This window comes from Manacus candei, unplaced genomic scaffold (genome assembly GCF_025592945.1).
Source record: "Manacus candei isolate 608988 ecotype Guabito, Panama unplaced genomic scaffold, ASM2559294v1 h1tg000003l, whole genome shotgun sequence".
Classification (NCBI taxonomy): Eukaryota; Metazoa; Chordata; class Aves; order Passeriformes; family Pipridae; genus Manacus; species Manacus candei.
The window spans coordinates 1,220,667-1,247,310 of NW_026138051.1; the positions used below are offsets into that span (position 1 = coordinate 1,220,667).

Here is a 26,644-nt window from a genome sequence, read left to right on the forward strand (position 1 = left end):
GCTCTGGGCCTCAGCTGAGCCTTGGGAACCACATATAAGGGGCCTGCAAGGGCTTGGGCTGATGCATGGTGCCAGGATGCAGCACCAGGCTTCTCAGGAGGATCTTTGGGATTGCTTTCCCCTTTGGGAGTGCTGCTGGCAGGATTTATCCCAGCAATCCATGTGCCATTGCTCATTCCCACCAACCTCCTGGTTGCCTGAGCTCACAGTGTGCACAGGGCAGAGCCCAGGGCAATGTCTTGGTGGCCACACAGTGCCCAAATTGATGCAGCAGCTGAAAATCCACCCAGGAACGTGCTGATTCCCAGGGATTTCATTAGCAGGGATTGAAGTTGGTGTGAGTTAAGTGGATATGAATTTTCATGGCTATAGGGCTGTGGACATCAAAGCTGGGAGGCGGCTGGAGAGGGGGGAGAAGTTTCTCAGCTGTAAATTTGCCTCGTGACTCCATAAAAACTGCAATGGGCAGCATGGAAATGTTTCTGCTGGAAAGAGCCTGGAAAATGCTGCGCCCCTGAGAAAACAACACAAAGGGCTGCAGACTCAAATCAAAGTCCAGGCCTGGGAATGCTTTGAGGTGCGAGATGGGACTCTCCAGATGCTGAAATCCTGGGTGGGGTCTGGATTTCAAACCTCATCCCTTCTGGATGTGAATAAGGAATTCTCTTTTCATAGACTTATTTATATGGTTGAGCAGATGACACACAAGGTTCTCTTTTCTGATTTATCAAAAAAGCAAAAAATATCATTTTCAAGCATGTGTATCTTATAAACATCTGTATTTGTGAACCATTTCAGAGCCCCTGCAGCTTCTTTATCTTCCCTGGGCAGAGGAGAACTCAGGATTCATGGAAATCTGGCAACTTGTTACTGTGGACCTAAAAATGTGTGCGAGAGCCTCATTTTTCACACCAACACTTGACCCTGGGAGACTTAGAATCCTAAAGAGAGGAGTCTTACTCATAGCAATGCACTTTCAGGGTGTGTTTTCCACCTACCAGGAGGCTTCAGGATGTTTTTTGGCCTTTCCAAGTCTGTACGTTCTGGATCCACTCCAACTGGAGCTCCTGATGTTGGTAAGAAGTTCCTAATTTATTTCTCTGTGATCAAACAGGTACTTTTGGGTGGGTTTGTGGCTTTTGTGACAGGACAGTGAAATGCCACCTCAGCAAGCTGATGAAAATCCTGTAGTGAAGAGTTGAAGTTATTAATGATTGCCATTTTCCACATTTTTTTTGCCTGGAGGACTCTTTTGTTCTTTTCTTTTTGTCTCAAAGTCTGCATTAAGTAAGAGCTTACAATTAATTTTCCCTTAGAATCCCCTTTGCCCCAGCAGAGCCCAGAAGGGCTGTGGAAGGTGGGTTTATATGGATTTATATGTTGGATGCTGTTTGCCAGATGGGTTTTACTGCTTGATTTCTTCCTCCCTTGCCCTGTTTATCCTGATTTCTCCCTTGGATCGTGGCCTTGGCTCTGCACAAGGGTCTATGTCATTCTGTTGGACCTATTTTGGTACCTGAGGAAGATCAAGGTCAGACTGATGTGTTTCCTCTTCTGACAACAACCATGTCTTTATTAATTGAGCTTTAACTACATTGAAGGAAAGCCTGTGAGGGGAAAGGGCTGGGAGAAGGGCTGGGTTTGCTGCCCCCATCTCTCTTGGATTTCCTAGTTCCCCTTCACCTCTGAAGGCACCTCTGCCACCTTTTCCATGGATTTCTGTAACAAGGTCTCACACTCAGGTACCAATCCCTGCTCCATGTGACAGTGACAGGACCCAGGGAATGGCTGGAGCTGTGTCAGGGCAGGGTCAGGTTGGATCTCAGGAAAAGGTTCTTCCCCCAGAGGGTGCTTGGGCACTGCCCAGGCTCCCCAGGGCAGTGGGCACAGCCCCAAGGCTGCCAGAGCTCCAGGAGGGTTTGGATGATCCTTTCAGGGACAGGGTGGGGTTGTTGGGGTGTCTGTGCAGGGCCAGGAGCTGGACTGATGATCCTTGTGAGTTCCTCCCAACTCAGGATATTCCATGATTTTATGACTCTTCTTTCTCCAGGCTCAGCATTTTCCCACCTCCCTCCTCTCTTACTCAGCCACCTCACCCTTGACCTGACCTTTGCACCAAAACTCTTTGAGTTTGGGGTTTTCTTAATAGAATTATTTAGGTTGGGATCATTGGGTCATTTCAACCCTAGCACTTGTTCTGTGCAGGATGGGTCTTGTCTTCCCCAAAGCTGTTTCTCCCCTCACTCAGAGCTCAGCCTGGTTTAACCACCAAACCCAGGTAAACCTGCGACCGGCCCAGAGCAAAGTCCTGCTGTCAGAACATCCCTGACATGTTTGTATTCATAAACTTGTCAACATTTGGCTTTTTTTTTTTTTTGTCTCTTGGGGGAAATTACTGCTGTTCCTCCCAGGGTGTCAGCTCCTCTGAGCCGGGCTGTGAATGTGTCGATGCTGAAACACCCGCTGTGGGCGAGGCTCCGGTGGGAGCTGTCACTACCTCGGGGTTGGGAAGCCAAAGGGAACCTCTTTTCTATAAACTGTAAGTTTTTCATAAAAGCCCTTCTAATTTGTACCAAAGAGACTCCAGCACGCCCTTGGGACTGGTAAAAATAATAATAGTTTGAGTGGTGGAAGACTGTGAATTTGAAACAGAAGGTTGTGAGATCCACGAGCATTACCCAAAACGTCAGCGTTGTATATCAATAAATGTAATTTAGATGTACAAAGGAGATAGCAAAGACTTCCACAAAGAACTGTCAGGTCTTACCTTCTCAGATCTCTCTGAGATAAAGCAGATGTTTTCATCCCATTGATCCAGAGGAACCGGCCTTCCCATCCAAGACTGTGTTACCTCAAATGGCAAGGGAATTACTCCTTACAAAGATCACATGGTTTGCTATTTTTCAATCATTTCTTTTTTCACTCTCAGATGAAACACACGTGTTCATATCGGTGGGTTCAGCCTGGAAATGCCACATTCCCCAAAGCCAGGAGTCCAGAGCTCGTGGAGCCTCGAGGGGAGATGAAGGCTGATGGCACTCGGAGCTGCTTGAAAGAGGCCTCTGTAAGAGCCCATTTAATTTTTACTGTTCCATCCCCAACAAATGGCTCCTACCCATTCCCAAATCCTCTCAGCCAGGCTCACATGGAGACCTTTATCCTGCCTTGATCTGACTTAAGCTCCACAGAGGAAATTGCTGGTTTAAGGCTATGTTATGTAGGATACTCCGACTGAGCCTTGTGATCTTTCTCCTCGCTTAAATCCACCACTTCTGGCATTTCTGGGAAAACAAACACGTGGGTTTTCCTCCCTTGGTTATTGCTGACATCTCTTATCAACAGTCCCGAGGCTGCAAATTGCTGAAATCCTGGGTCACCTGGAAACTCAGCCCCGGATGTGGGGTCCTGTAGCTGGATCAGGGCTGTGGTGGGCAGTTTTCAATCACTAAGGCTGTGAGCAGAAAAAGACAGTTCCATGTGTTATCCTTATGACTGTTCCTGCTTTGATATGAATTCCTTGGATTTTCCCTTTTTAAAGGGTTTCTGTTCTTTACCCCGAACTCGCCCTGCCCTACCCAAAAAGCTTAAAAGTTCAAGTTTAGTCTGAAACTAAGCTTTGGATGAGGGTCTGGAGGGACAGGACAAGGGGGAATGGCTTCACCCTCCCAGAGGGCAGGGTTAGATGGGACACTGGGAAGAAATCCTTCCTTGTGAGGGTGGTGAGGCCCTGGCACAGGTTGCCCAGAGAAGCTGTGGCTGCTCCATCCTTGGCAGTGTCCAAGGCCAGGCTGGACAGGGCTTGGAGCAACCTGGGACAGTGGGAGTTGTCCCTGCCCAAGGCAGGGAATGGGATGGGATGACTTTAAGGTCCCATCCAACCCAAACCATCCTGGGATTCTATCCTGCAGCTCAGGCTGTGGCCCTCCTCCATCTCCAGAGGATTTGGGTCACTTTACATTTGTCTTTGCTAATGCTCAGCACAAATTACCTCAAAGGATGATCCATGGAATTTAAAGCAGAAGCCAAGGAGGCTGAAACAGGCACATGTGCCACCAGGGGCAGGAGATTTCCAGGACCTCTGCTGTCAGAATTCCCTCTGGAAGGAGAAGACACAATGGTCCTGAAACTGAGGTTCCAGTTTCCTATGCCCAAAATATGGTGCTAATCTAATGTACCCCTGCCCTCTGGCAGTGGGAAGCCATTCCCCTTGTCCAAAGTGCCTCTCCAGCTCTCCTGGAGCCCCTTCAGGCACTGGAAGGGGCTGTCAGGGATGTGGGCAGAGCAGCTGCCAGGCCCTTGTGCTGTGAGGGTGTCACTGTTTGGTTTAGGTCAGGAGGGGTCTGCTTTGGAGTTCTCCCACCTGGGCAGTGTGGCTGGGTGGGATGCTCCCTGAGGAGCACTGAATCCCCGGAAAACAGGTCAGGAGAATCACAGGAAAAACCTCTGAGATGGCTGAGCCCAACCTACAACCCAACACCCCCCCAGAAAATAAACCATGGCACCAGGGATGCCGGAGCCTGGAGAAAGCCCTGCCAAGGGGCAGGGGAGATGAGCCCCCTCCCCGTGGTTCCTGGCCAGGCTCAGTGTTAGGGTTCCCCTTCCTTATTGAGTGGGTGCCCCTGCTCCGAGGGGCAGCGTGGGCTCTGGGCTCTCTGGAAGGGTGCCTTTCATGTATCACATCTCTCCTCGAGGCACAGATCGTATCCTGTTTCCCTGGCACCGGCGGATCCCGAAACCAGCACCCCCCAGGACAATGGCTTGGTCCTGCCCGGGGCCGTGGGGAGCCCGTGGGGAGCCGAGGGGTCGGGGGCAGAGGCAGAGGCAGCACCGGGGAGGTTGTATAACGTGGTGTGGAATATCATTGTTCCAGCCAGGATGAGTAAGAGCACAGCTGAGGCCGGACACCGACGGCACTGCCATGAGTCCGGGGGAGGGTGGGCTGGGAGACGGCTGCACAGTTGAAAATAAAGACAATGAGTCTATAAAAGTTAAAGAACTGAATAGATTCCGAACATTTGGTTTTCATTAGCACCAAATAACATATAAATAAACATACAACAGAACCAACGGCAACATCTTGGTTACCCCCTCTAGAAGAAGCTGTGTTTAGGCTGAGCTCAGCCTCCCCAGCCCAACCTCCTCCCGCGTGTTCTGGGATGGAACAGGGGAGCTGACGGAGCCACCAGGCCTCCATCTTCCTTCAGAGCAGAGCAGGGGCTTGGCTGCACAGGAGAATGAGGTGTCAGTGTGCTGCTGGTTCTTAGAAGTCAGAATCTTCTGATTTCTGAGGGGGAAAACATGAAAATAAGCACAGGAAGAGTCAATACACCAATTTTTCATTCTCTGTAAAAAGGATGTACTGTAAAAAGCCCATCCAGTGCCACCTCCTGCCACCTTCCCACCTTCCACTAGCCCAAGTTGCTGCAAGCCCTCTCCAACCTGGCCTTGAACACTTCCAGGGATGAGGCAGTCACAGCTTCTCTGGGCAACTAAATGTTATAAGAATTCATGGAGTAAAATGGGAGGGATCAGAGAGAGACAGTCATGGTGTGAGAGAGAGGGAAAATCTTGGAATAGCACAGAGCCAGGAAGGAGGCATCCTGTGAACACAATTCCTTAGTACTTCTTGCTCTCATAACACAAATGTGTTGCTCGATTTGTGCCCCTATGGAAGCAGCTGGAAACAAATAGACCTTTCCTGCACAGACAGAGCTCATAGTTATTGAAGAAACAGTCTTAAGCAAAGCAGATTGTATGGAACATCTTGGATCTCACTGGGGAAAAGGAATGGTAATTGTAGGGCTGTGTGGAGACCCTATAAAACCAGGATCCTCCATCCTGAGGGCTTGTAAACGCCTGCGGATGCGCTGTCGGCGCGCCAGGACTTCAGGTTTCAGGAGACTTTATTGTGCTCACGTTGTTGCTGACACCACTGAGAGACTAAGGGATGGCTTTCCTGCAGTTTAGCCGAGCTTTCCTCAAAGGAAAGTCGGGAATTCCAAAGCTTTTAGGTCACACATGTTAAAATTGACTCTGTTGCCGCTGCAGAAACTACAGCTGTTGCCAAAACGTCAATACGGAATGGGCTCAGATCTGCTTTACAAGATCCCTCTGAGAGATTCCCAGATCTGTGGAATTCGCATGGAGAGGTGAGCTGGGACCTGCCATGGAGTGCCCTGTGCTATGCAGAGAGTTGTACCCGTTCCAGAGGGAAGGGAGATCTCCTGAGCTACAGCAGGTTCCTCCCACCTTTGGTTAAATCCTGCTGGGATGGGAAGGGGATAATGGGAAAAAACCAGCAAGTTTGGGAATCAAGAGAAAAAGTCATTCTAGACATGTCCTCTGAGTGTTCTCCTCCTCCTCAGCCTCTGCCCACCCTCCCAAGGACCCTCCTGACTGTTCTTTATTTTCCCGTCCATAGCATCGAGAATCCCTGTTGCTTCTGCATTTTTCCCTGTCCTCTGGTTCCTGCCTCTCCTGGACCAGGACCCCTTGGAGTCCTGGTTCTTTATCCATGTAACAAAGTTAATCAGGGGTGGCAGTGAAAGGGGATGAATGTTCAGAACAAGAGAAATGAAAATAAACCACCAGAGAACCAGCGGAACCATCGACTGTGGGGCTCAACCAGTCCGGGCATGAGGATCTCTCAGGTCTGGGAAGACACATATTAAATATATATTAATTAAATCCTTTTTAATTAGTGGGATGCTGAACAATCTGCTCTAGGAGGCAGAAATCCCTCAGTCTGAGGATTTGGCCAATGTCCCTGGTGAGGTCCGGGCAGGAAAGGTGAGCTCATGTCTTCCCACTGACCCAACCACAGGGGTGACTTGACCTCTGCAATTCACTCTAAAAGTAACATAAATGACTCTTGAAAATGGAACGAGGCCACTGCAAGTCTGGGTCAGTCAGTCTATGGTTGGTTTGGGATTTTGACCTTGAAAAACAGGATTTTGGTGGTGCAGCAGTTGGACTTCGATGATCCATGTTGGTCCCTTCCAACTCAGGATATTCTGTGTTTCTGTGAAAACCAGTAACAACACTAAGCACTCAAATAATTATGAATGTTCCTACAATAATTACGGAGTTTTGAACAGAGGGTTCATTTGTGTTTATTTGCTTTCTGCTCTTCAGTTGTTGGAGTTGGCAGAGCTTAATGCTTCCAGTTTTTTTCTTCACAAATATTAGGGAAACATTTCTTTCTTAAATGAAAACAGAGGCTTCTCATGTAATTTCATGTCTATGACACAAAACTTGAAGGAAAAGCCCTACTGCAGGAAAACAAGGGCTGGAAAAGGTCGTCCTCCTCCCCAAAGGCAGGACAAAGCCACCACTGGACTCTCTATGGCTGTGATCTGTGTGACGAAGACCCCACAAATTCCCAGACGATGTGCTCCAGGACTTGGAAGGGCTGGAAAGGACAGCCCTGTGGGAACCTCACCCTGCCTCTGGGATGATGGGAACACAGACCTGCACAGGACCACCCAGCTCCCCGAGCCCACCCAGGGGATCAGGACCCCAATCCCAGGGATGTGCTGGTGACAGTCCTTGGTGAGGGGGCCCTTCCTGGAGAGCTGGTGGCAGCTCTGACATCCCTTCCCAGCACTTCCTTCCCCACCAGCTGGAATCCTCAGCAGTGCCACCTCCTGCCTCCCCCTCACAGCCTCCTGTCCTGACATTAACAACTTATTTCATTCTTTTTTTCCTTTTATTTTTCCAAATCACATTCTGTTTTTGTCAGGTCACCTCTCTGGTTTGCTCACGTAGTTTCCAACGCTGGATCCAAATTTCCTTGCAGCCCGTGGCAGGTGAGCATCACACAGCACCTTATTAATCTCATTATCTATCTCGTTATCCATTAAACCCTCTGACTGGTAATAGAACCTGCGAAGACTTTGCAGACTCCTTTTGCTACGTTGCTTCCTCGACTATAAACGGTCAATAAACTGCTCCCCGTGGTGCAAAGGCTCGTTTGGGGGTCCCCCTGCTCAGCTGGAGGGTCCTGCTGCCCTCCTGCCGCTGTTCCAGCAACCCAGGGGCCGGGGGGCTCTACTGGGGTCCGGTGAGGGAGCTGGTGGGCAGCAGGACGAGGACCAGGACTAGGATCGGGATCAGGATCAGGACCAGGATCAGGATCGGGCCCGGGACGGCTCCCGCGCGCAGCGGGGCGGGGCTCCGGCTCCGCTTGGCCCCGCCCATCGCCCGGCCCCGCCCCGCCGCGGGCGAAGTCCCGCCCACCTGGCGAACCGGGCCCCGCCCCGCCCCCGCCCCTCCCCGCCGAAGCCACGCCCACTGGCGGGGCGCCGCGCCGGCCCTTCCCCGGCGGAGCCCCGCCCCCACCGCGCCTGGTCCCGCCCCTCTGAGGCGAAGCCCCGCCCCATCCTCTGCCAGGCCCCGTCCCTCCCCGCCTTTCGGCCCCGCCCCGCGGCCTGGGCCCCGCCCCGTGCCCGCGGCCCCGCCCCCTGGCGGGGGCAGGCGGCCCGGCCGCGCAGCCCGCGGTGCCCGGCGCGCCCCGGGAGCAGCAGCGCGGGGGCCGCTCGGCTCCGCTCCGCCCGAGCGCACCATGGGCGCGGAGCGCAGGGCGGCGGCGGCCCGCGCCTGCTCCTCCTGCGGCGGCGGCGGCGGCAGCTGGCGGCTCTTCCTCGGCTTCTTCGCGCTGTCGCTGGCGCTGCACGTCCTGACGCTGGGCTGTTACCTGGAGCTGCGCTCCGAGCTCCGCCGCGACCGCGGCCCGCAGCCCGCGGCCCCGCCGCGACGGGACGGGACGGCGGCAGCGCCCGGAGCCCCCGCCGCGGGCCGCCCGCAGAGAGCGGCCGAGGGCGCGGAGCGGCGCCAGCAGGTGGGTCCGGGCGGGGACGGGGGACACCGCGGTGTCGGGCTCCATCCCCCCTCCATGTCCCCTCCATCCCCTCTCCGTCCCCCGTCCATCCCCGGCGCGGGTGCCGCTCCCCGGGGCGCTTGGGGGAACAGCCCCCCGGTCGGGGTTACTTGGAAAAGGGGGGAAGCCCCAAACTCTGGTGCGGGGGTGAAGCGCGGGGGGAGCGCGGGTTCCCTCGCCCTGGCTGGGGTGACGGGGCTGCGGGACCGTCCGCGCTCCACCTGCTGCCGCCTCCTCCTTGTAGCCACAGCCCCGCCGCGTCGAACCCGCTCCCGATAGCCCAGCCCTGGCCGAGGGCAGCGGCTTTGCCCCGGCCTTTGGGGGACCCCCGGCCGCGGGTGCAGCGGCCGGGGAGCCCCGCACAGGTCACCCCGTACCCGTGGTGTGCGGGGGATCCCAGTCCCGCATCGCCCTCCGCTCGCTCCTCTCCCTCCAGCTGGGGTGGGTTTCGTTATCTCAGTTCCCCCTCAACCCAGGTGCACAGCCTTGCCCGTGATGCCTCGGTGTCCCCCCTGCAGCAGCTCCTGACTCTGTGCAGGACAGGTTGGCATCTATCTCCCGGTTGTCCCCACGGCTGTCCTGAGCCCCCGGGGGGGTCGCCTGTCCCGAGAGCCTCCGGAGAGCCGGAGCGGAGCTGGGGCCTCCGCTCGCAAACTTAGCTCATTTTTTCCAGGCACGAAACTTCGCTGCGAGCAGGATAAGCTGGAGGAAGGAGTTTCCTCCCCCTTGAGCCTCCCGAGCGGATGGCCCGCTCCCCAGAGGTGCCGGGTGGCTTTGCCGGGGGTGTCCCAGCGGGGTTTCGGGGGGAGACGCCAAACCCCAGCACCCCGGCGGTCCTCGCCCTGCTACTTATCAATGTGGGGGGAGGAAGGACAAAAATAGCTTTGATAAAGCGGCGAGTTTGGGAACTCTTCCTCCCACTTGGCAGCGGGCAGCGGTTCCGCCGCGCCGGCCTCGGCTGCCCCCGGGAAAGCCGGGCTGCGCTTCCACCGCTGCCGGATCCCGCAGCTTCCCACAATAAAATCCCAGTTAAGCGCTGAACCGGAGGGAACCTGAGCTCTCGGGTCATGGCTCTCCGTTCTCCCTTCTCTGCCTCGGCAGTGTCAACACTAAGTGAGCCGGAGCAGCTCGATGTCGTGCTGGGATTCTTGGGTTGCCTTGGAATAGCACGCGGCTGGAGTGCCTTTCGTGTTATCGTGCTGGATCTGTTTAGTCTTTAGAGCTCTTCTTTCCAGCGAGTGCATAATGAAATACCAGGGCAAATACTTGAGACGTTCATAAATTACAGCGTTAGGTAATTTGTCTCGGGATGCGTATGGAGATCCAGGCATTGCTGGTACAGCTGACGTACTCCAGATAAGGTAACGCTAATTATTTATTTCTTTCTTTTACATCTGGCCTGTCAGGCTTAAGATGGAAAATTCTTTGGGATGTATGGAAGGAGTTGGTTGTGAGAGGAAGTTTCCTGGTAGTGGGGACATGGGGAAGGCTGAATGTCCAGGGCGCTGGCACCTCACTGCCCCGGTTGGGAACTGCCGTGACAACGTGTGATTAATGGGATTTGTAGTAGTGCTGCTCACCCCATTCCGTGCTGAATTTTCTGCCTTGCCATTTACTTGAGTTGATGTGCAGCTAAAAACAACCACTTTCCACGTCCTGGGGTGCTGTGAGTACATCCCTTCGATGGTTAAAGCAATGAAACGAGGTGTTTGCAAACAGCTTTACTCAGAAAGTTATCATCAAGCTTCAGGGGGCGTGTGGGGTTCCTCGCAGCTTTTCCAAGCTGTGCTGCTGTAAACCCAAAGTGTGGTCCCGTGCATGTGATGCTTGCAAAAATGAAGCCAAAATTACTAAATAATTAATTCAGGAGATCTGGTCGATGACATTTCTCTGCTGGGGGCCACGGTCAGAGTTGGGGTGTGTTGGGGGGTACCTGGCATCCCAAAGACCGTGGCGCTCTGAGCCCTCAAACTGCCCCTCAGCTGTGTGAAGTGTTGTCAATGAAGAGACTGAGTAATGAGTGTGTGTGTGTTGTGATTGTACAGGCTGGTTTAAAAACAAAAGACACTGCCCTTCCTGACCCTTTTTTTCTTTATTTTTTATTTTTCCCTGCCTTCCTGACCTGAGGCAGGAGGAAGAGGAGCGAGGGGGGGAAGGATGGGGAGCGATGGTCAGCACCGAGATTTTGGCTGAAATCTCACCTGGCCACGTGCCAGAAATGACCTCATGACAGGAGTGAGATTTGGCAGCTCGATAAGGCCCCGCTTCCCTATCTTACAGGGTATCCAAATATGTAACTCATTTAGGATCCAAGGGCAGTTTTTCATGGCAGAGGGTGAGGCATTGTAGTCCACATCTTTGTCCCAGAACCCGCCGGCTGTTGCATCACCACGTTGGCTGCGAGATGAGGGGTTTGTTAGTGCTGCTTTAATTCATCGACTCTTCGAGTGCTCTGAGGTGCAAGAGTGGGTTTGGGGAGCACTGGTGCCTTCAGCCTTGGCTGGTGGGATAAAATCCAAATAATGCCTTCGGGTGGGTGTGCTGTGGGATGGGAGAGGGATTCTGTTGAGCACTTTGCTTGTGGCTCCACTCGTGGAGATCCGCAGCAGGACACTGCTTCCTGCCCTTTGGAGTATTTTATGCCTAAATTAAATTGTATCTTGCTGTCAAAAAATCACCCCTGTAATATCTGAGCTGTGCAGAGCATTGTTCCTGTGCTGTTTCTCCAACCAAATCCGTGTCGTGCCACGTTTCTGCCAAAACATGTTTTTTGGCCAATGCCAAGCAGAGTGTGTGCCCTGAGAGTGTCCCGAGACAGGCAGAAAAGCTGCCAAAGGCTGGCTTTGGAATGGGATCAAATACCATCAGTTCTGTCGAATCAAACTAATTGTGGAGGCGCTTGCAGCTGGGGGAAGGGGGGAGGGGAGTGCTGAGTCATCCAAAAAAATGTGCTGAGCAGCAGTTCTGTTCCCAGTGTTCACCTTCCTCTGTGCCATGGTGTCTGTTCCTGGTCTCTGCTCCTCACCTTTTTAACACGGGATGCTCCCGCTTTTGAGTAGTGCTCACATTGGCATTCCTGACTTACAGAGAATCCTGGAATGGTTTGGGTTGGAAGGGACCTCAAAGTTCACCCAGATCCACCCCTGCCATGGGCAGGGACACCTTCCACCAGCCCAGGTTGCTCCAAGCCCCGTCCAACCTGGCCTTGCACACTTCCAGGGATGGGGCAGCCACAGCTTTTCTGGGCAACCTGTACCAGGGCCTCCCCACCCTCACAGGGAAGAATTTCTTCCTTTCTTTGCCCTCACCAGTGTGAAATTGAAGTTGTTTTGCCCATTCTTGTCAATCCCAGCTCCTGAGTCAGAAGCAGGTTTGATTGGCACAATGTGCTGTCAAAGGGTCTAAAGGTATAAAAGCTGCTCCAGAGGCTTCTCCCACCCTGAGCATACCTGTAGCTCATCCATGCACCTTCACCCCTCTGTCTGGTACCTACTTCCTGAGCCAGGAGGCTGCACTGGCAGTGATGGATTGGGGCCAAACTGAAACCTGGCCATGTGCTGAAAGCTTTGAGCAGAGTGTCCTGGGAACACTTCTCCAGCATCAGCAGCCTCTGCACACTGTCCTGCAGGCTCAGACCTTTAAATACCTGCTCAGGACATGTGTGTTGGGATTTCACAACTCTGATCCTGGGTTATGGAAATGCCAGGTCTGTGCAGAAGCAAGATGGTGATTAGGGATGTGATTTATGGTGGGTTTTCCCTCGAATTCCACTTTGTGGTCCTGGTTGTAGCTGGAGGAGGCTCTCACAGGGCAGTAAAGGAGCCCACAGAGCTCTGTCTGGTTAATGCTGGGCTCTGGTTGCCTTCATTCCAGCCTCAGGAGTGCCTGTCCTCGACAGACATTCCAGAGGCTGCCCAAGGGTCTGCGCAGGAAGGGGGGGCTGCCTGATATCAGATAGAAAACATAGTCCTGCTGCTATGCCTATGAATATTCCAGGCAAAATCTGATGTGCTGCATCCACTGGGAAATTCAATACAGCATGAGCTGTGCCCCGGGGGTTGGAGGTGCATCCCTGTGTGTATTGTGGTGTTAATCCCTGGTGTGAGCAGGAGCTGTCTCCTTTGGCTGTGTGCAGACAGCCTGGCTGGTCCCTGGAACTGTAGAATCACAGAAGGCTTTGGGGTGGAAGGGACCTTTCAAGGCCATGGAGTCCAACCCCGCTGCCATGGGCAGGGACATCTTCAACTCTAACAGGACCTTCCCAGCATCCTTATTCCCAGATTTATGATGCTGTTTGGGTGCCATTCCTTGTGCCCCCTGACACTGAGCAGGTGGGATGGACACTGTGTTGTATGTGGTGGGATGTCACCACTCCTGAGCTGTTCACTGTGAGGGCTGGAGCTTAGGAACTCTGCTTTGGAAAAGGGAGGAAAAAAAGTAGCTGTGGCTTTGGAATGTCTGAGCACAGGGTGGCCATGGATGCATCTTGCCAGGGACACCCTCAAAGTGTGGGAAGATGGGAATAGTGAGGAGGTAAACAGAGAAAAATCTCACCTCTGGGAGAAAGGAAGCAGCTGGGAAATATGAAATATAAATTCCAACTGCTGTCTTGAAGCTTCTGTCGGCATCACAGGGATTATTGACCTAGGGAGTGCAGGCAGCTGTGGCTGCTGGGAACAACTGTGAGGTGAATCCAGTGATGCCCAGGAAGGAGAGGAGGATGGGCTGCAGCTTATGGAGGAGAGTGGGGATGCTGATGTCTTGCTGGAAACAGAGGAATGTGATTAACAGAGGAATAACACCAGGGCAGCAGGGAGCATGCAATCGAAGCACAGCGCTTCCTTCCCTTCCAGGCTCTTGCCAGCTCTGCCCCATCATCCCCTTCCCCAGCTGAGCTGTGTTTGCTTTATTTCTATTTTCTGCTGGTTCTGTGAAGCACGAGTACTGTGACTTTGTGTGAGGACCAGGATGTTTTACCAGTGTTTATTGAATTCCTTGATGGAGACCGTTGTTGTTGCCAGGGTGTTTGACCGACTCGTGACCAAATTGCAGGGTTTTTCCACAATTTTTCGAGGAGTTCACTGGCAAACCCTCAAACCTGGGTTTTTAAGAAGACTCAGTGGCATTCCAGAGTTATCTTTCCCTTAACCCCGGAGTACATAGCGCCGTATCAAACCCATATTATTCTAACATTTTAACGTTATTTTTCTTACCACATAATAACATAAATCTTCTCTGCTCTCCCATACACATGTAGTGTCTTGTAATGCTAATTAAACTGCACACCATCCTAATTTTGCTCTCATACTAATCCAATATATTTTTCTTGACTGGAAGCCAAACCCTGAGAGCTTCAGAGCATGCGGAGCTCTCATTCCAGTCTTATTATATGTTAATGGCTTTATATTTTAATATCTTTCAACACTTTAGGAGGATGTTATTTTTAGAGGTGTCTGGCTGCAGAAGGTAGCCGGTCTGGGAGAGGCTGAGGGGGCTTGGGGGATGTGAAGCACTGAGTAAATTCCGTGCAGTGAGTGAGTGGTAAGTGTGTCTCTGAAGAGGTGTAATCTGTCAGGATCCATTGTGCACAAGCGTGGAATTACAGGGAGATTTGGATGCAATTTTAACATAGTTAAGTGCCTTTATGGGGTGGTTGCAGTGGTAAGTGCTCTCTTGTTAAACTCTGGTTTTTGTGTGCTAATGGTGCCGATGCCAGTCGGGCCTGGATGCTACTACAGCAGGAATAATCACTCCCAGATGGGTGCCTGTGAAAATGAGCTCTTTCCATAAGCCCAAATGAAATGCTGCTGTAAGTGCAAAGTACTAACCAGGCAGGATCACACTGATGGGGTGCCAGGGCTGTAACTCCTTCCAAATGGGGAGTGCCAGGATCCTCCTGCCGGGGCTGCACCTCGGGGCTGCACCTTGGCTTGCCAGGCTCTGCACTCCAGCACCAGGAGAAACGGCAGCGACTGGAGATGGGATGGGAGGCTGTGAGTGCTTCAACTCTGCATGGAGTGAGGAGGAACCGGGCAGCGATGGGCCCTGGCACCAGCACGAGCCTCCTCTAGGGTTTGCTCGGGAGTTTGTTCCGGAGTGTGTCGGGAGAGGCGTGGGAGAACAGCGGTGGGCATTGGGTCGTGTGGCTTTGCAGTGGTGGGGGTTGCACGTCAGGGAGATGCATTGCATGGCTTGGCAACGGAGGGCATTGCATGGCAGGGGTTTGTGTGGCCTGGGCTCTCGCTGCATGGTGTGGTGTGGAGTTGGGTGGCTTTGCAACAGGAGGCATTGCATGGCCTGGGGTTGAGTTGCTCGGTCCAGGGTTGCACGTCGTGGGGTTTTTTTGTATGGCTTTGAAATGGCCAGTGTTTCATGGGACAGAGCTGTGCTGCATGGCATGGAATCCTGGGACGTGCTGAGCTGCGAGGGATCCATCGGGATCGGGGGTCATTGCATGGCGTGGGGCTGAGCTCGGTGGCTTTGCAGCAGCAGGCATTGGGTGGCTGTGCCCTGGTGGGTGCTGCACCATGAGGGGATGACTGGCGTGGCGCTGTGGTGGGTGCTGCACCACGAGGGGATGACTGGCGTGGCACTGTGGTGGGTGCTGCACCACGGGGGGATGACTGGCGTGGCACTGTGGTGGGTGGCTGTGCTGTGGTGGCTTCGCTGCGGTGAGCGCTGTGTGGCTGTGCCGGGGTGGACATTTCCCGCTGTGTGGCTGTGCCGGGGTGGACATTTCCCGCTGTGTGGCTGTGCCGGGGTGGACGTTTCCCGGTGGTGTTGTGCCATGGCCAGGGTTGTGTTGTGCTGCTCGGGGCTGTGGTCACTGCACGTTGCAGCAGGACATGGATACAAGGGCTGGGAGCTGCTGGCTGCTTCCAGGAGCAGGGAGGAGGAGGAGGGGGCTGGGGAAGGCTCACCCTCCTGCCAGAGCTGCCTCTGGCTTAACCCAGGCGTGGGCTCAGTTTGGGCCAGCACAGTCACAGAGAGGATGCAGATGTGGCTTTGGGAGGTCAAACCCTCCCTATCTCCGGTGTTTCCCTTCTTTGGCAGTGCCCGGTGTCCCAGGTGGTGACACAGTGGGTTAAATCCCATCCCAGGGCAGTGGGGGGCTGGCCCTTTGTCCTTTAATCCCTCTTTGCAATTCATGGCACCTCTGAGCTTTCAGCCTCTCCTGAGAACAAAGCACCTTGGAGGGGGAGACAGCGAGGATGTTTATTAAGGCAGCACTGGAAGTAAAACCCACCTCAGAGCAGATACCAGCTCTGAAACTGTAAATCATATGTGGATGGGAGAATTGGGGACATGCTGTGTTGGGTTGTGGTGCTGCCTAATCACAGAATCATGGAATGGTTTGGCTTGGGAAGGACCTTAAAGCCCATCTTGTTCCGCCCCCTGCCATGAGCAGGGACACTTTCCACTATCCCAGGTTGCTCCAAGCCCTGTCCAACCTGGCCTTGGACACTTCTACAGCTTCTCTGAGCAAGTTCCCTGCTGTCTCTTCTCCCTTTTCTGTTTCTTATTTTAATCGACTGATGTTTGCATTCCTTCCCAGAGGGGTGAGAACACCAGTGTGTCCTGTCCAGCAGGGGGAAAAAATCAAAGTATTTGAATATCATTATTATTTGATAATAATATTTATATTTTCTATAAAGAAACAAATCTTTGAATCCTTCCTTTTATTATCTGATCTATGAAGTGTCAGCAGCTTTTCCTGGGTTTCCCAGGAAAGTGTGGGGATGGGGACACTGTGTGGGACAGGCACTAATGGCCTAAACAGACTTTGTATGATCCTTCCAGTCTTCTCCACGTGCTGGGCTCGGTGAAATTAATCCAGGAAATAATTTTGGAGCAATTATTTCCTTAACTTTGCAAACAAATTGCTGAGCTACCGCTACCCTTTACCAGCACTTTATTCTAATTTTCCCATGGGATAGGAAAATAGGATAAAGCATTTAAAGCTGGTAGCTGGCACTGTTGCCAACCTGCCTTGATGCTGAGAGGATGAGACAGTTCAGACTCGAAAGTGAGGGGTTTGTTGTAATTTTTTGCTTTGCTGCTGTTCCCGGGGGCTGCAGGGGAGGCAACAGTTCTGCCTGGAAAGCTGAAATTCTCACATTTTCCCATAAAACATACCCTGTGGCAGAAAAATCAGCTCTAACTGAGAATTGCTGGACGTGCAGCTGATGAGGTGCATCTAGAGAGCAGGATGAAAACCCATAAAGAAAATAGTTGGGTTTTATACTGCAGCTGTTTGTATCTTTTTAGTGATAATGAACTCAGTGAGTAGTTGGCTGCCTTGGGGCGGTGGAAGGGCTTGTTGGTGCTTGCTCAGTCTGGGGTGTTAACTCTTGCTGGGAAAGGGAGTGATCCCATCCAAGGGCAAGAGGAGCCAACCAGGAGTTACCTCCATATGCTATTGGAGTAAATTTTGGGAGATTTTTGAGGTCAAAAGGAGACCTTTTCTATGGTGGGGAGGGAAGGCAAAGTTAAAAGATGTTAATTGCCATTTTTAAAGGATTATTAAGTTTTCTATTTAGCAATATCTTTATTGCCAATTTGGAGTTTTCTCCTGTTGTTGACAAGAGTTGTTTTGGCTCAGAATACGGCTCATCCACAGATTCCTGGTCTGCTTAGAACTTGGGGGTGCAAGGACAAGGGGCGATGGGTTTAAAGTATAGAGGGTTGATTTAAATGAGATATTGGGAAGGAATTCTTCCCTGTGAGGTGGTGAGGCCCTGGCACAGGTTGCCCAGAGAAGCTGTGGCTGCCCCATGCCTGGAAATGTCCAAGGCCAGGTTGGGTGGGGCTTGGAACAATCTGGGATAGTGGAAGGTGTCCCTGCCCATGGCAGGGGGTGGGACTGGATAAGCTTTAAGGTTCTCATTTTGGGCTCAGCACGAGCAGCAGATGGAGCAGGGGAATCCCTAAATCCCTAAACCACTGTGCCATGGACTCTGGGAGTCAGGCTGGGCTCCACAGCTTCCTGCTGGTACCTTGGCATCACCCCTGCTGTGAATTCCCAGCCGGTGGTGAAGCCCCGGAGCGGGCACGGCCGCCGGTGCACACTCCAAGGGGAGAGCAGCACATCCCTGTAAAAGCAGGATCCCTCTCCAAACACACGTGCACGACAGGTGATTCCCCCTCCCGTGTGTGGCTGCAGGGCCTGGGCAGGGCCTGGCTCCGTGTGTGGTGCCAGGGCTGGTCCCACGTGTGCCGGCCCCATGTGTGCCGGCCGGGATGGGGCCATGGGATGAGCTCTGGGGAGTTGAGGTCTTCAAGTGTTAAATACAAAGTGTTGCTCCTGCAGGCTCAGCTCGGCTGGCGCAAGCCTCCAACAACAGCCTGGATTTGCCAAGGAAAATGACGCTGGATACAGCAAAGAGCTGTCAACTCTTTCCTCCCTAAGCTGCTGGGCTGCTTTTCTCCTGCTTTGCAGGATGACTGGGCTGTTTGGAAGTGATATGGTATTTGGGGGTTCTCAGTGCCTTAGTGATGCTTCCCATCCCCTTCCTTCCACCCTTGCCCCCCTTCCAGACAGCAGCACCTCGTGCAAGGGCTGTTGGAACTCTCTGCAGTCCCCTGGCTGAGGTGAGGACTGATTGTCACGTTAAGCTGAGAATAACTCAAGTTCTTCCCCTCTGGTACCTAGATATTGGACCAGGGAGGGATTTTGGCTGAAACATTAGCTAGCTGGTTCCTAAAGAAGACTTTCTGAGCCCAGTTGTGTGCAGGTGGCTGCAGGTGGGTTCAGGAGAACACCTCCAGAGACCCCTGACCGTGAGCTTCCCTGCTGATGGGTCCTCCTGACTCCCAACCATATTTTTCCATATCTGAAGATGCTGAAAACCCAATTTATAAATGATAATTGTGATGGGGGAGGTTGGGGCAGTTACATTTGGTCAGGTCCCAGAGGAGGTCCCGTGTGGCTCTGAGCTGCGTGTCAGCACCAGGTACTGAAGCAGTTAAATATTCCTGCTGCGGGTGCACAAGAGCAGCGCCAGGTATCTCCCAGGGGATCCAAGTTTGCTATCTGAAATCTGGCAAATAGCAAAAATTTTTATGTCTGTGAACAGAAATCACACCCCGAGGCGACGGCTGACAGGGAAGGTCTCCTGACATATTTACCTAACGATTTTGTTATCGTTAAGTACTCAAAGAGCCCAAACCTGGGGAACAATAGCAACAAAAACCCACTGCAGAGTTCGTCAGCAGATGCAGCTTCGAGATAACAAATGATTTTTTACTCTTTTGTTTGACTCCTTGGCATTTAGTGGTTAATTGGAGTGAGGCCAAGTGTGGTGAGATAGTGCATGAAACAGTTTTAAAAACACTGGAATTGAACGTTTTTTGCGTGATGCTTTCTAACTTTAGTCTGTGGGGCTCTTAGAGGTGGTTTAAAAACAACTAAAGGAAAACATTTGATTTGGGCAGTAAAAACTGAGTTTGGAAGGGGTGGAGGGGAGTAACTTTTGCAGCCCTTGCTGTGACCCCAAAAGTTATTTCACCCCCACCCCAGCTGGGCTTCACCATTGCCTGGTGCTGGGGCTGGAATTGGTCTTAAGTGTTATTAAATAGTAATAAATGTTTCTGGCAGGATCAGTGTACTGTGCCACATGCTCATCCACCATTCTCTCTGTCCTGGTCGTTGTTTGTGTTTGGAGAATGAAGTAAAGCTGCATTTGTGAGAATTAGGGACACTTTGACTTGAAAAATCAGGAAAAATAGGTTATTTCAGGTTTTAAAGTGGTGATGTTGGTCCTGATCCAGCTGCCCCCCCTGATTTCAATGTCATTTTACATGATGCAGAAAGGCACTGGAATGAAGCTGGTCCAAAGGGTGTCTGGGATGCTCTGTGAACTCTGGCATGTGAAATTCCGAGTAATAAAACTTTGGAAGTGTGGCCTTCGAGGGTTATTGTACAAGGAAGGGCATAAGAAACATGACACTGGGACTGTGTTTCCTGGCAGAAATGCTTCGCAATGGGGAAATTTTCGTTTGGTTTGTGTTGCTTACATGCCTTTCTTCTCGCTGAAGGGCAAATGACACTGTCAGCATTAAATGCGAGTAGCTGACATCTTCCCATGAAATATGCCTTACGTTCCCAGAACGGAGCTGGAGTTACTGCTCTTCCAGAAATTCGCCTTCCCTCGTCTTTATTTTCGGTCTTACCCCGAAACGGACCCACATGAGATGTTCGTGCTGGTAAGGAGGTTGGTTGTGGGGGAGCAGCACAGTTAATTGTGCTTTGAGGAGAGGTCTGACAGAGCAAGAGGAGCCGTGGGTTCCTTTGGTCGGGGCTCCTGAGGGCTCTCGTGTCGGGACGTGTCAGGCTGACGGGCGCCTACGATGTAACAGCAGTAACAAAACCCAGGGCAACTGCTTGGATGGGTTTTTTTTAAGGCTGGTTCTCTGGGTTTGAAGTTCTTGGGCTTTGTAGGGAAAATTTATGGCGGTTACCAGCGGTTTAGAGATGGAAGAGATTGTCCATGTTCTACATGGTGCCCTGTTGGTCCTGTGTCCCCGGCGGCTACTGCTGTGGTGGCTTTTAGGTTGGTTGATTCAGCTGGGCTTGGTGTAGAGATGGCTTTGACACCATAATGTGAGTGATTTAGGGAGCTCTACTGGTGTAGGTTGCCTGGAAGCCAGTGGAGATGAGTGTGGCAGCTTGAGTTGCAGAAGGATGAAGAGTCCTGCACAGTGCTCCATTTTAGCTTTAGGTTCAGGGAATTGTGTTGCTTGTTTTGGAAATCATGAGTTGGTGGTTGGTTTGGGCTGAGTTTGACCTTTTTGTCTATTAAAGGTTTTTTCCAACGTGACCTGCCAGGGTTGTTGTCCATGGGGAAGAAAAACCTGTCAATCAGCTTTGGAAGTGCTGATTGCTGCATGTGCAGATCAGCAGAGCTGGGCTTTGTGGGTCAAGAGGCTTCAAAGGCACAGTGGACTTTGCTACACCTTCCGGTATCGTGCTGAAGGAAGTCAAGGAGTGTTGGATTGAGTACTGAGTGTGAATGATGGCAGTGGCTGTAGGCTGAGTGGTCAGACAGAGGTGCAGCAGTGTCACCAGGGGGGTTCAGCCTCGGTGGTGCCTGAGGGTAGTTCTGAGGGGGCTGCAGTAGCTGGTGCTGGGCCTTGATGCAAATTTCGGTCTGGAAACCCCAAGGCTGGTGTCTCTTACCTCTTTGAGTGAATCTCTGAGAAACAGAGGGTCAGACTGTGATGCTGTGGCAGCTGGGCACTGCTGGGGCCCCTCAAATCCCGGGGCCACTGTGGGGCCCCTCGTGATGAGAAAGACATTGAGGGGCTGGAGCGAGTCCAGGGAAGGGAATGAAGCTGGGGAAGGGTCTGGAGCAGCTGAGGGAACTGGGAGGGCCCAGCCTGGACGAAAGGAGGCTCAGGGGGGACCTTCCCTCTTACCTGAAAGTAGGCTGTAGACAGGTGGGATCGGTCTCTTCTCCCAGGTGACAGGACAAGAGGAAATGCCCTCAAGTTGTGCCAGGGGAGGTTCAGGTTGGATATATGGATTTCTTCATGGAAAAAAGGTTGTCCAGGCCTATCACAGGCTGCCCAGGGCAGGGGTGGAGTCTCCACCCCTGGAGGGATTTAAAAACCATGTGGATGTGGCACTTGGGGACGTGGGTTATTGGTGGCCTTGGCAGTGCTGGGGAATGGTTGGGCCGGATGATCTCAGGAGGTTTTTCCAATCTAATGATTCTGGGACTATTCTCAGGCTTCTGCTGTCATTGCATGTTTTCGGATTGGAAGGACTTGGGTTGTTTCATACAGTGTTCTTTTTCCCCCGTGATACCTCCGTAACAGAACTCTTGGCATAAAAATGACGCCGAATTTTTGGCCGGCTCTCGTGCACACCTGCGCACTCACACCAGCAGCCAGCAAAGCGTGCACTGAAATGCTGCTTCTCAAATCCTTCCTAAGAATGACTTGGGAAAGCTAGAAATTATTCTTTTAAGGCTTGGACTTCTTGCATGGTCAGTTGTGAACTGAGGCTACGCAAAAATAGGTGGTTTGAGCAGATGGGTTGTTCTTAGAAGCAGTTCATGGGGTCCGGATGGGACCATCTCATTCCACCCCCTACCATGGGCAGGGACACCTTCCACTAGCCCAGGTTGCTCCAAGCCCTGTCCAGCCTGACCTTGGACCCTCCCAGGGATGGGGCAGCCACAGCTTCTCCTGCTGGTGCAATAAAGTGATGGAAAACCCCGGGCTCAAGGGGCTCTGATAAATATATAGAGGATTATTTAATTTCTGTTTAAATAGCTCTCTGTTTGAAGACAGTGGCTGAGGTGAGGGAGGAAGATGGTGAGGAGGATGCAGTGAGCCCCTGTTCCACTTAAGTAGGATTTACAGTAGGAGAATACCCTTGGAAGAGCGTGTGTTTGTGCCCACAGCCATTAAGCTCCATAATCTTACTGTCTGTATCGACTTACAAATGAAAGCTTGCAGTAATTTGGAGCAGCATTTGAATTGTGAGTGGTAGTGATGATGCTGAGCTTGTCTTTTAATGCTGAGTTTAGAGTCTTTGAGGTTTGGATTAAAAAAAACTTCAATGAAACCACAAAAAAGACATTGGAAGCATAACTGAACAGGTGGAACAAATTTGTTAAATCTGTTATTGGGAAAACAGCAACTTGCTTTTAAGAAATAAATCAATCTGCAGCTCAGTGTTTCATAATGAGGAGTGGGATAGGAAAATCTAAAAATATCTACAAATGAGAGCAAATGCTCTGAAGGAACAGATCCAAACTAGAATATAATATTGCCCATTGTGGTGACAATAAGTATTTTAAAGTTCATTGAGATCCTTGCTGTGATGCAGATGGGACTTGAAGAGCCAGCATATTTCACTTGGCCGAGTCCAGTTTTTATTTGCATAATAACTTATTAAATGTATTGCCAGTAGCTCACGGAGCCCCCGGTCAGGATTGGGAAACCACGATGAGTTCATACTGCTCTGCCTGGGGAGACAAGATATTCACCAAGAACTGGGAGGGAGGCGTCTCTAGCAACTAATGCAAGTGATTATGTGCTTGAAATGGCAGGAACAAGCAGAGCTTTAACCCTGCTGTGGAGTGGGGTGACCTTTGAGTACCTCAGATCTTCTCACCAGGACCCGTTTCAAGGGTCTTTGTCCTTCGTCTGCCTTTGTCCCCCATCCCTCCTCCTCTGGCGTGAGCTTTAGCAGCTGATTTTAATAAACTAAAGGAGCTTTTCCAGGTGGAAAATGTGTCTGTCGGCAGCTGGGTTTTCAGGAGACAGGGAATCAGTGCTGTGGTGTCCGTTATCATGGGATCACAAAATGGCTTGGGTTGGAAGGGACCTCCATAATCATCTCATTCCACCTGCCTTTTCTGCTGCTTGCCCTTCGCTGTTCGGGCAGCAGAGCCAACTCCACTTCCATTTTTCTTGGAAAGCTATTCCATAGCCTCATCCCTCTCTCTCAGCAGGTTCTTCCTAGTGTTATTCCCGAGTTTTCCTTGCTCAGCAGAGCCTGGGTGCTCTGTCACACCCAGCCAGGCGAGACTCAGGCACTGCCATCGCCCGTCGTGCTCCGTCATCCCTTTCCTCACCCTTTGGGACTTGCCCAGGGCTCCTCGGCACAGGGGGGTTTCTTGCCAGTGCTGCTGCAGAGTAGCTACTCCAAACTAACCAAACCCACATGGGCAGCTGTTGCTCAGAGGGGGGTAGGTAAGTGCATCCATAAAGCTGCAGATTTCTGCCGGAGGGAGCGGAGCTGGTGCACGGCGATTGCCCTTCGGGAGCCCTCGGCGATGGGGGCTTCTCTTGTGGCACTTAAAACCCGGGAAAAAGACCCCAAAACCTCTCCAGCTTCCAAGTTCTGGTTGGGGGAAGAATTGTGGTGTTCTGGAGCTGTACATTAAAATGTCAGTTTTCCACAGGCGGGTGTTTCTGTGCGCTGGGACAGTGATTGCTCAGGGACAGAGATCATGTGCAGAGGCACAGCTCTGGCAGTGTGGTCACTTGGGGCTGGGGGGAAGAAGATTTATCTGAAACTGGTTTAGGTTGGATCTCAGGAAAAGGTTCTTCCCCCAGAGGGTGGTTGGGCACTGACCAGGCTCCCCAGGGCAGTGGGCACAGCACCAAGGCTGCCAGAGCTACAGGAGCATTTGGACAAGGCTCTCAGGGACAGGGTGGGATTGTTGGGGTGTCTGTGCAGGGCCAGGAGCTGGGCTGGATGATTCTTGTGGGTCCCTTGCAGCTCAGGATATTCTGTGATTCCGGTTTTGGCATGACCAGGGCAGGTGGCAGTGGCAAAGCCACTGTCCTCTTTTGTGCCAGTTCGAGATGCCCAAAGGCCAGTGCTGCCTGTGCCTTTGGCACGTTCAGTGTTGGCATTTGTCTGGGTGCAAGGAAACCAGTGGGGCTGCCGTTTTCCTTTGGAAGTGGATCTCAGGGCTCTCGCTGGTCTAGGGATGCTTTTTCATGGCTGGGATTCCCTGAGTGTATTTCAGCAGTGCCTTCTGCCCTAAACCTTGGTGCAAACTTAAAGGATTTATGGTTACAACTGTAACCATCATCAACCTGGTTATTGATGTGCTGGGCTCTGGAAGGATCCATGGGGTTTGGGTGCTGAGTGGGACTTTGCTTTCGGGGCTCATGTGGTGCTGGAAGCCCTTCTCCCCGTGATCCTGTGGTTTGGGAGGCTTTTGTGTGACACTCAGGCCACGAGCGACGTCTCCGCTCCAGCCACGGGGACATCCCGCACAATGGCCATGGGATGCAGCCCAGGGCAGGGGGGGGGACGTGCTGACCAGGAGCCACCTCAGGTTTGGAGCCACTGGGAGGCCAGGAGGTGGCACCCAGGGGTGCTGTTGGGGGTGCTGAGACTCGGAGTGACCACGGAGCCGCTCCGGCCACGCCGTCGGCGACGGCTCAAGGCCGAGGGGTTTGCGCAGTCTTTGTGCTCCCGCTTTGAAGCTCCGGTCTGAAAGTGTTGTAATGAGATTTTATTATGTATTCTGGCAAGGTCTTGTTATTTTGTGTGTGGATTTATTGTATAATGAATTGAGTGATTTTGAAATGTTTTGTGCAACGCTTTTTTGGAAAGGACATTGTATTTTGTTTATGGGATGTGTGAGTTTTTATGAAACTTTATTTAGCTTTTAGCAAGAATAATCTTTATTCAACAAATAGTGCAAATAAATCTTTAATTGAACAAATATGTGCCAACTTTCAAACACAGTTACAAACAATGACATGAAACAAGGAAACTTTGGAACAATGTACAACTTTAAACATGGCATTAAAAAAAAAACCAAAAAGACAAAAAACAACCCAAAACCCTTAACAAAGCAGATTTTGGGCTGTGTAGAAGGGCAGCAGTGCAGTGCACGTATGTGGGACCTGCCAGGCTGGAGGGAGAGGAACAGGGAGCGTGGTGCTGTTGGTTTTCTGGGAATGCCCAGGGCTGTGGAGGGCTGGGGTGCCCCCGAGGGGGGGTTTTTTGGAGGGAGCGGGCACTGCCAGCGCGTGCTGGGCTGTGGGACGTGACTGGGCTGAGCGAGCACTCGCAGCTGAGGGGCCGTGAGGAAACGTGGTCTCCAGCACGGCCGGGAAGTGGGTCATACGTGTCCCTGTCCTTTCTCAGCTGCCTTCCCAGGCCGGGGGGCACTTCCAGCCCCCCCGGCTCTCCCAGGGGTGCTCTGCAGGGTCGAGGCTTTGCGTCTTCCAGACCAGCATTGCTTTTGGGCACCCAAGTGTCTCTGCCCTCTGTGTGTTGCTGCAGTGGCCTGTGGTGGCTGCCGGCCTGTGCAGGCCATGGCTCAGCCTGGGAGATGGCTGGAGCATCCTCTCCTCCTCCCTAGCTCAGAGACACCTGCCCCAGCTCACCAGCTTCCCGTCCCCTGCACTGCAAATAGCACTGGAAGTCTTTCCTGGGATGGGTTTCCCTGTGTCCCAACTATGGGACACTCATGGTTGTGTCGTGGGCTATGACAAAATGGTCCATATCTCATATGTGGGTTTGCTTTCCCATAACTGTGGCTCAAGGCACTGTGGTCCCTCCTGCCCCTTCTCCCCCATCTCAGTGTGTCACAGAATCATGGAATGGTTTGGGTTGAGGGGACCTTAGAGATCATCTCTTCCCCCCCTGCCATGGGCAGGGACACCTTCCACTAGCCCAGGTTGCTCCAAGCCCTGTCCAACCTGGCCTTGGACACTTCCAGGGATGGGACAGCCACAGCTTCTCTGGGCAATCTGTGCCAGGGCCTCTCCACTACAGTCTCCATCTCTTGTCCACTTCCATCCATCTGTGAAACTACCATGTCCTGACTTTTGGGGCCCTTCACTTCTTGGTAAGTAAAAACATACCAAGATGTTGAAACACAGGCAGTGAGTGGACGTTGGGATCTGACTCTAGTCTGGGCAATGCTAGGGCCATCCTGGTCCTCCAGGGAAGGTTTTCCAGAGCTCTGACCTGCAGAACCCCAGGCTGCTCCAGTGATGGCTGGGGAAGGGGCTGCAGGACCCTTCTGTGCCTTTGTCAAAGCCGGGGTGTGGAGGCCCGAGCTGGGATGGCACTGTGGGACTGCTGGGCCAGGGCTTGCATGGCAGGTTTGTACCAACTTGGCTGGAAATCACTGCAAAACTCTCAAAGCCGCCATAAAAGGGTTTCCAATGAGGGTAGGAAAGCAAAGGGAAGTGGTTTGTGACCCCTAGAAGCAGGCTCAGAGTGTTTTGCGTGCAGGAGACGCGTCCTCCAGCTCTGACAAATCGTATTCCTCTGTC

At 52.3% G+C, this 26,644-nt stretch overlaps 1 protein-coding gene across 2 annotated transcripts in view; it reads left to right on the forward strand.

Moving 5' to 3' along the window:
- The first annotated feature begins 8,563 nt into the window (after nt 1–8,563).
- Nucleotides 8,564–26,644, forward strand: part of EDA (ectodysplasin A) — a 67,260-nt gene continuing 49,179 nt past the window's right edge. For both annotated transcript variants that reach the window (XM_051789616.1, XM_051789626.1), the window contains exon 1: nt 8,564–8,839. In XM_051789616.1, coding sequence (XP_051645576.1) covers nt 8,564–8,839 — 276 coding nt within the window. The remainder of the gene's footprint in view (nt 8,840–26,644) is intronic.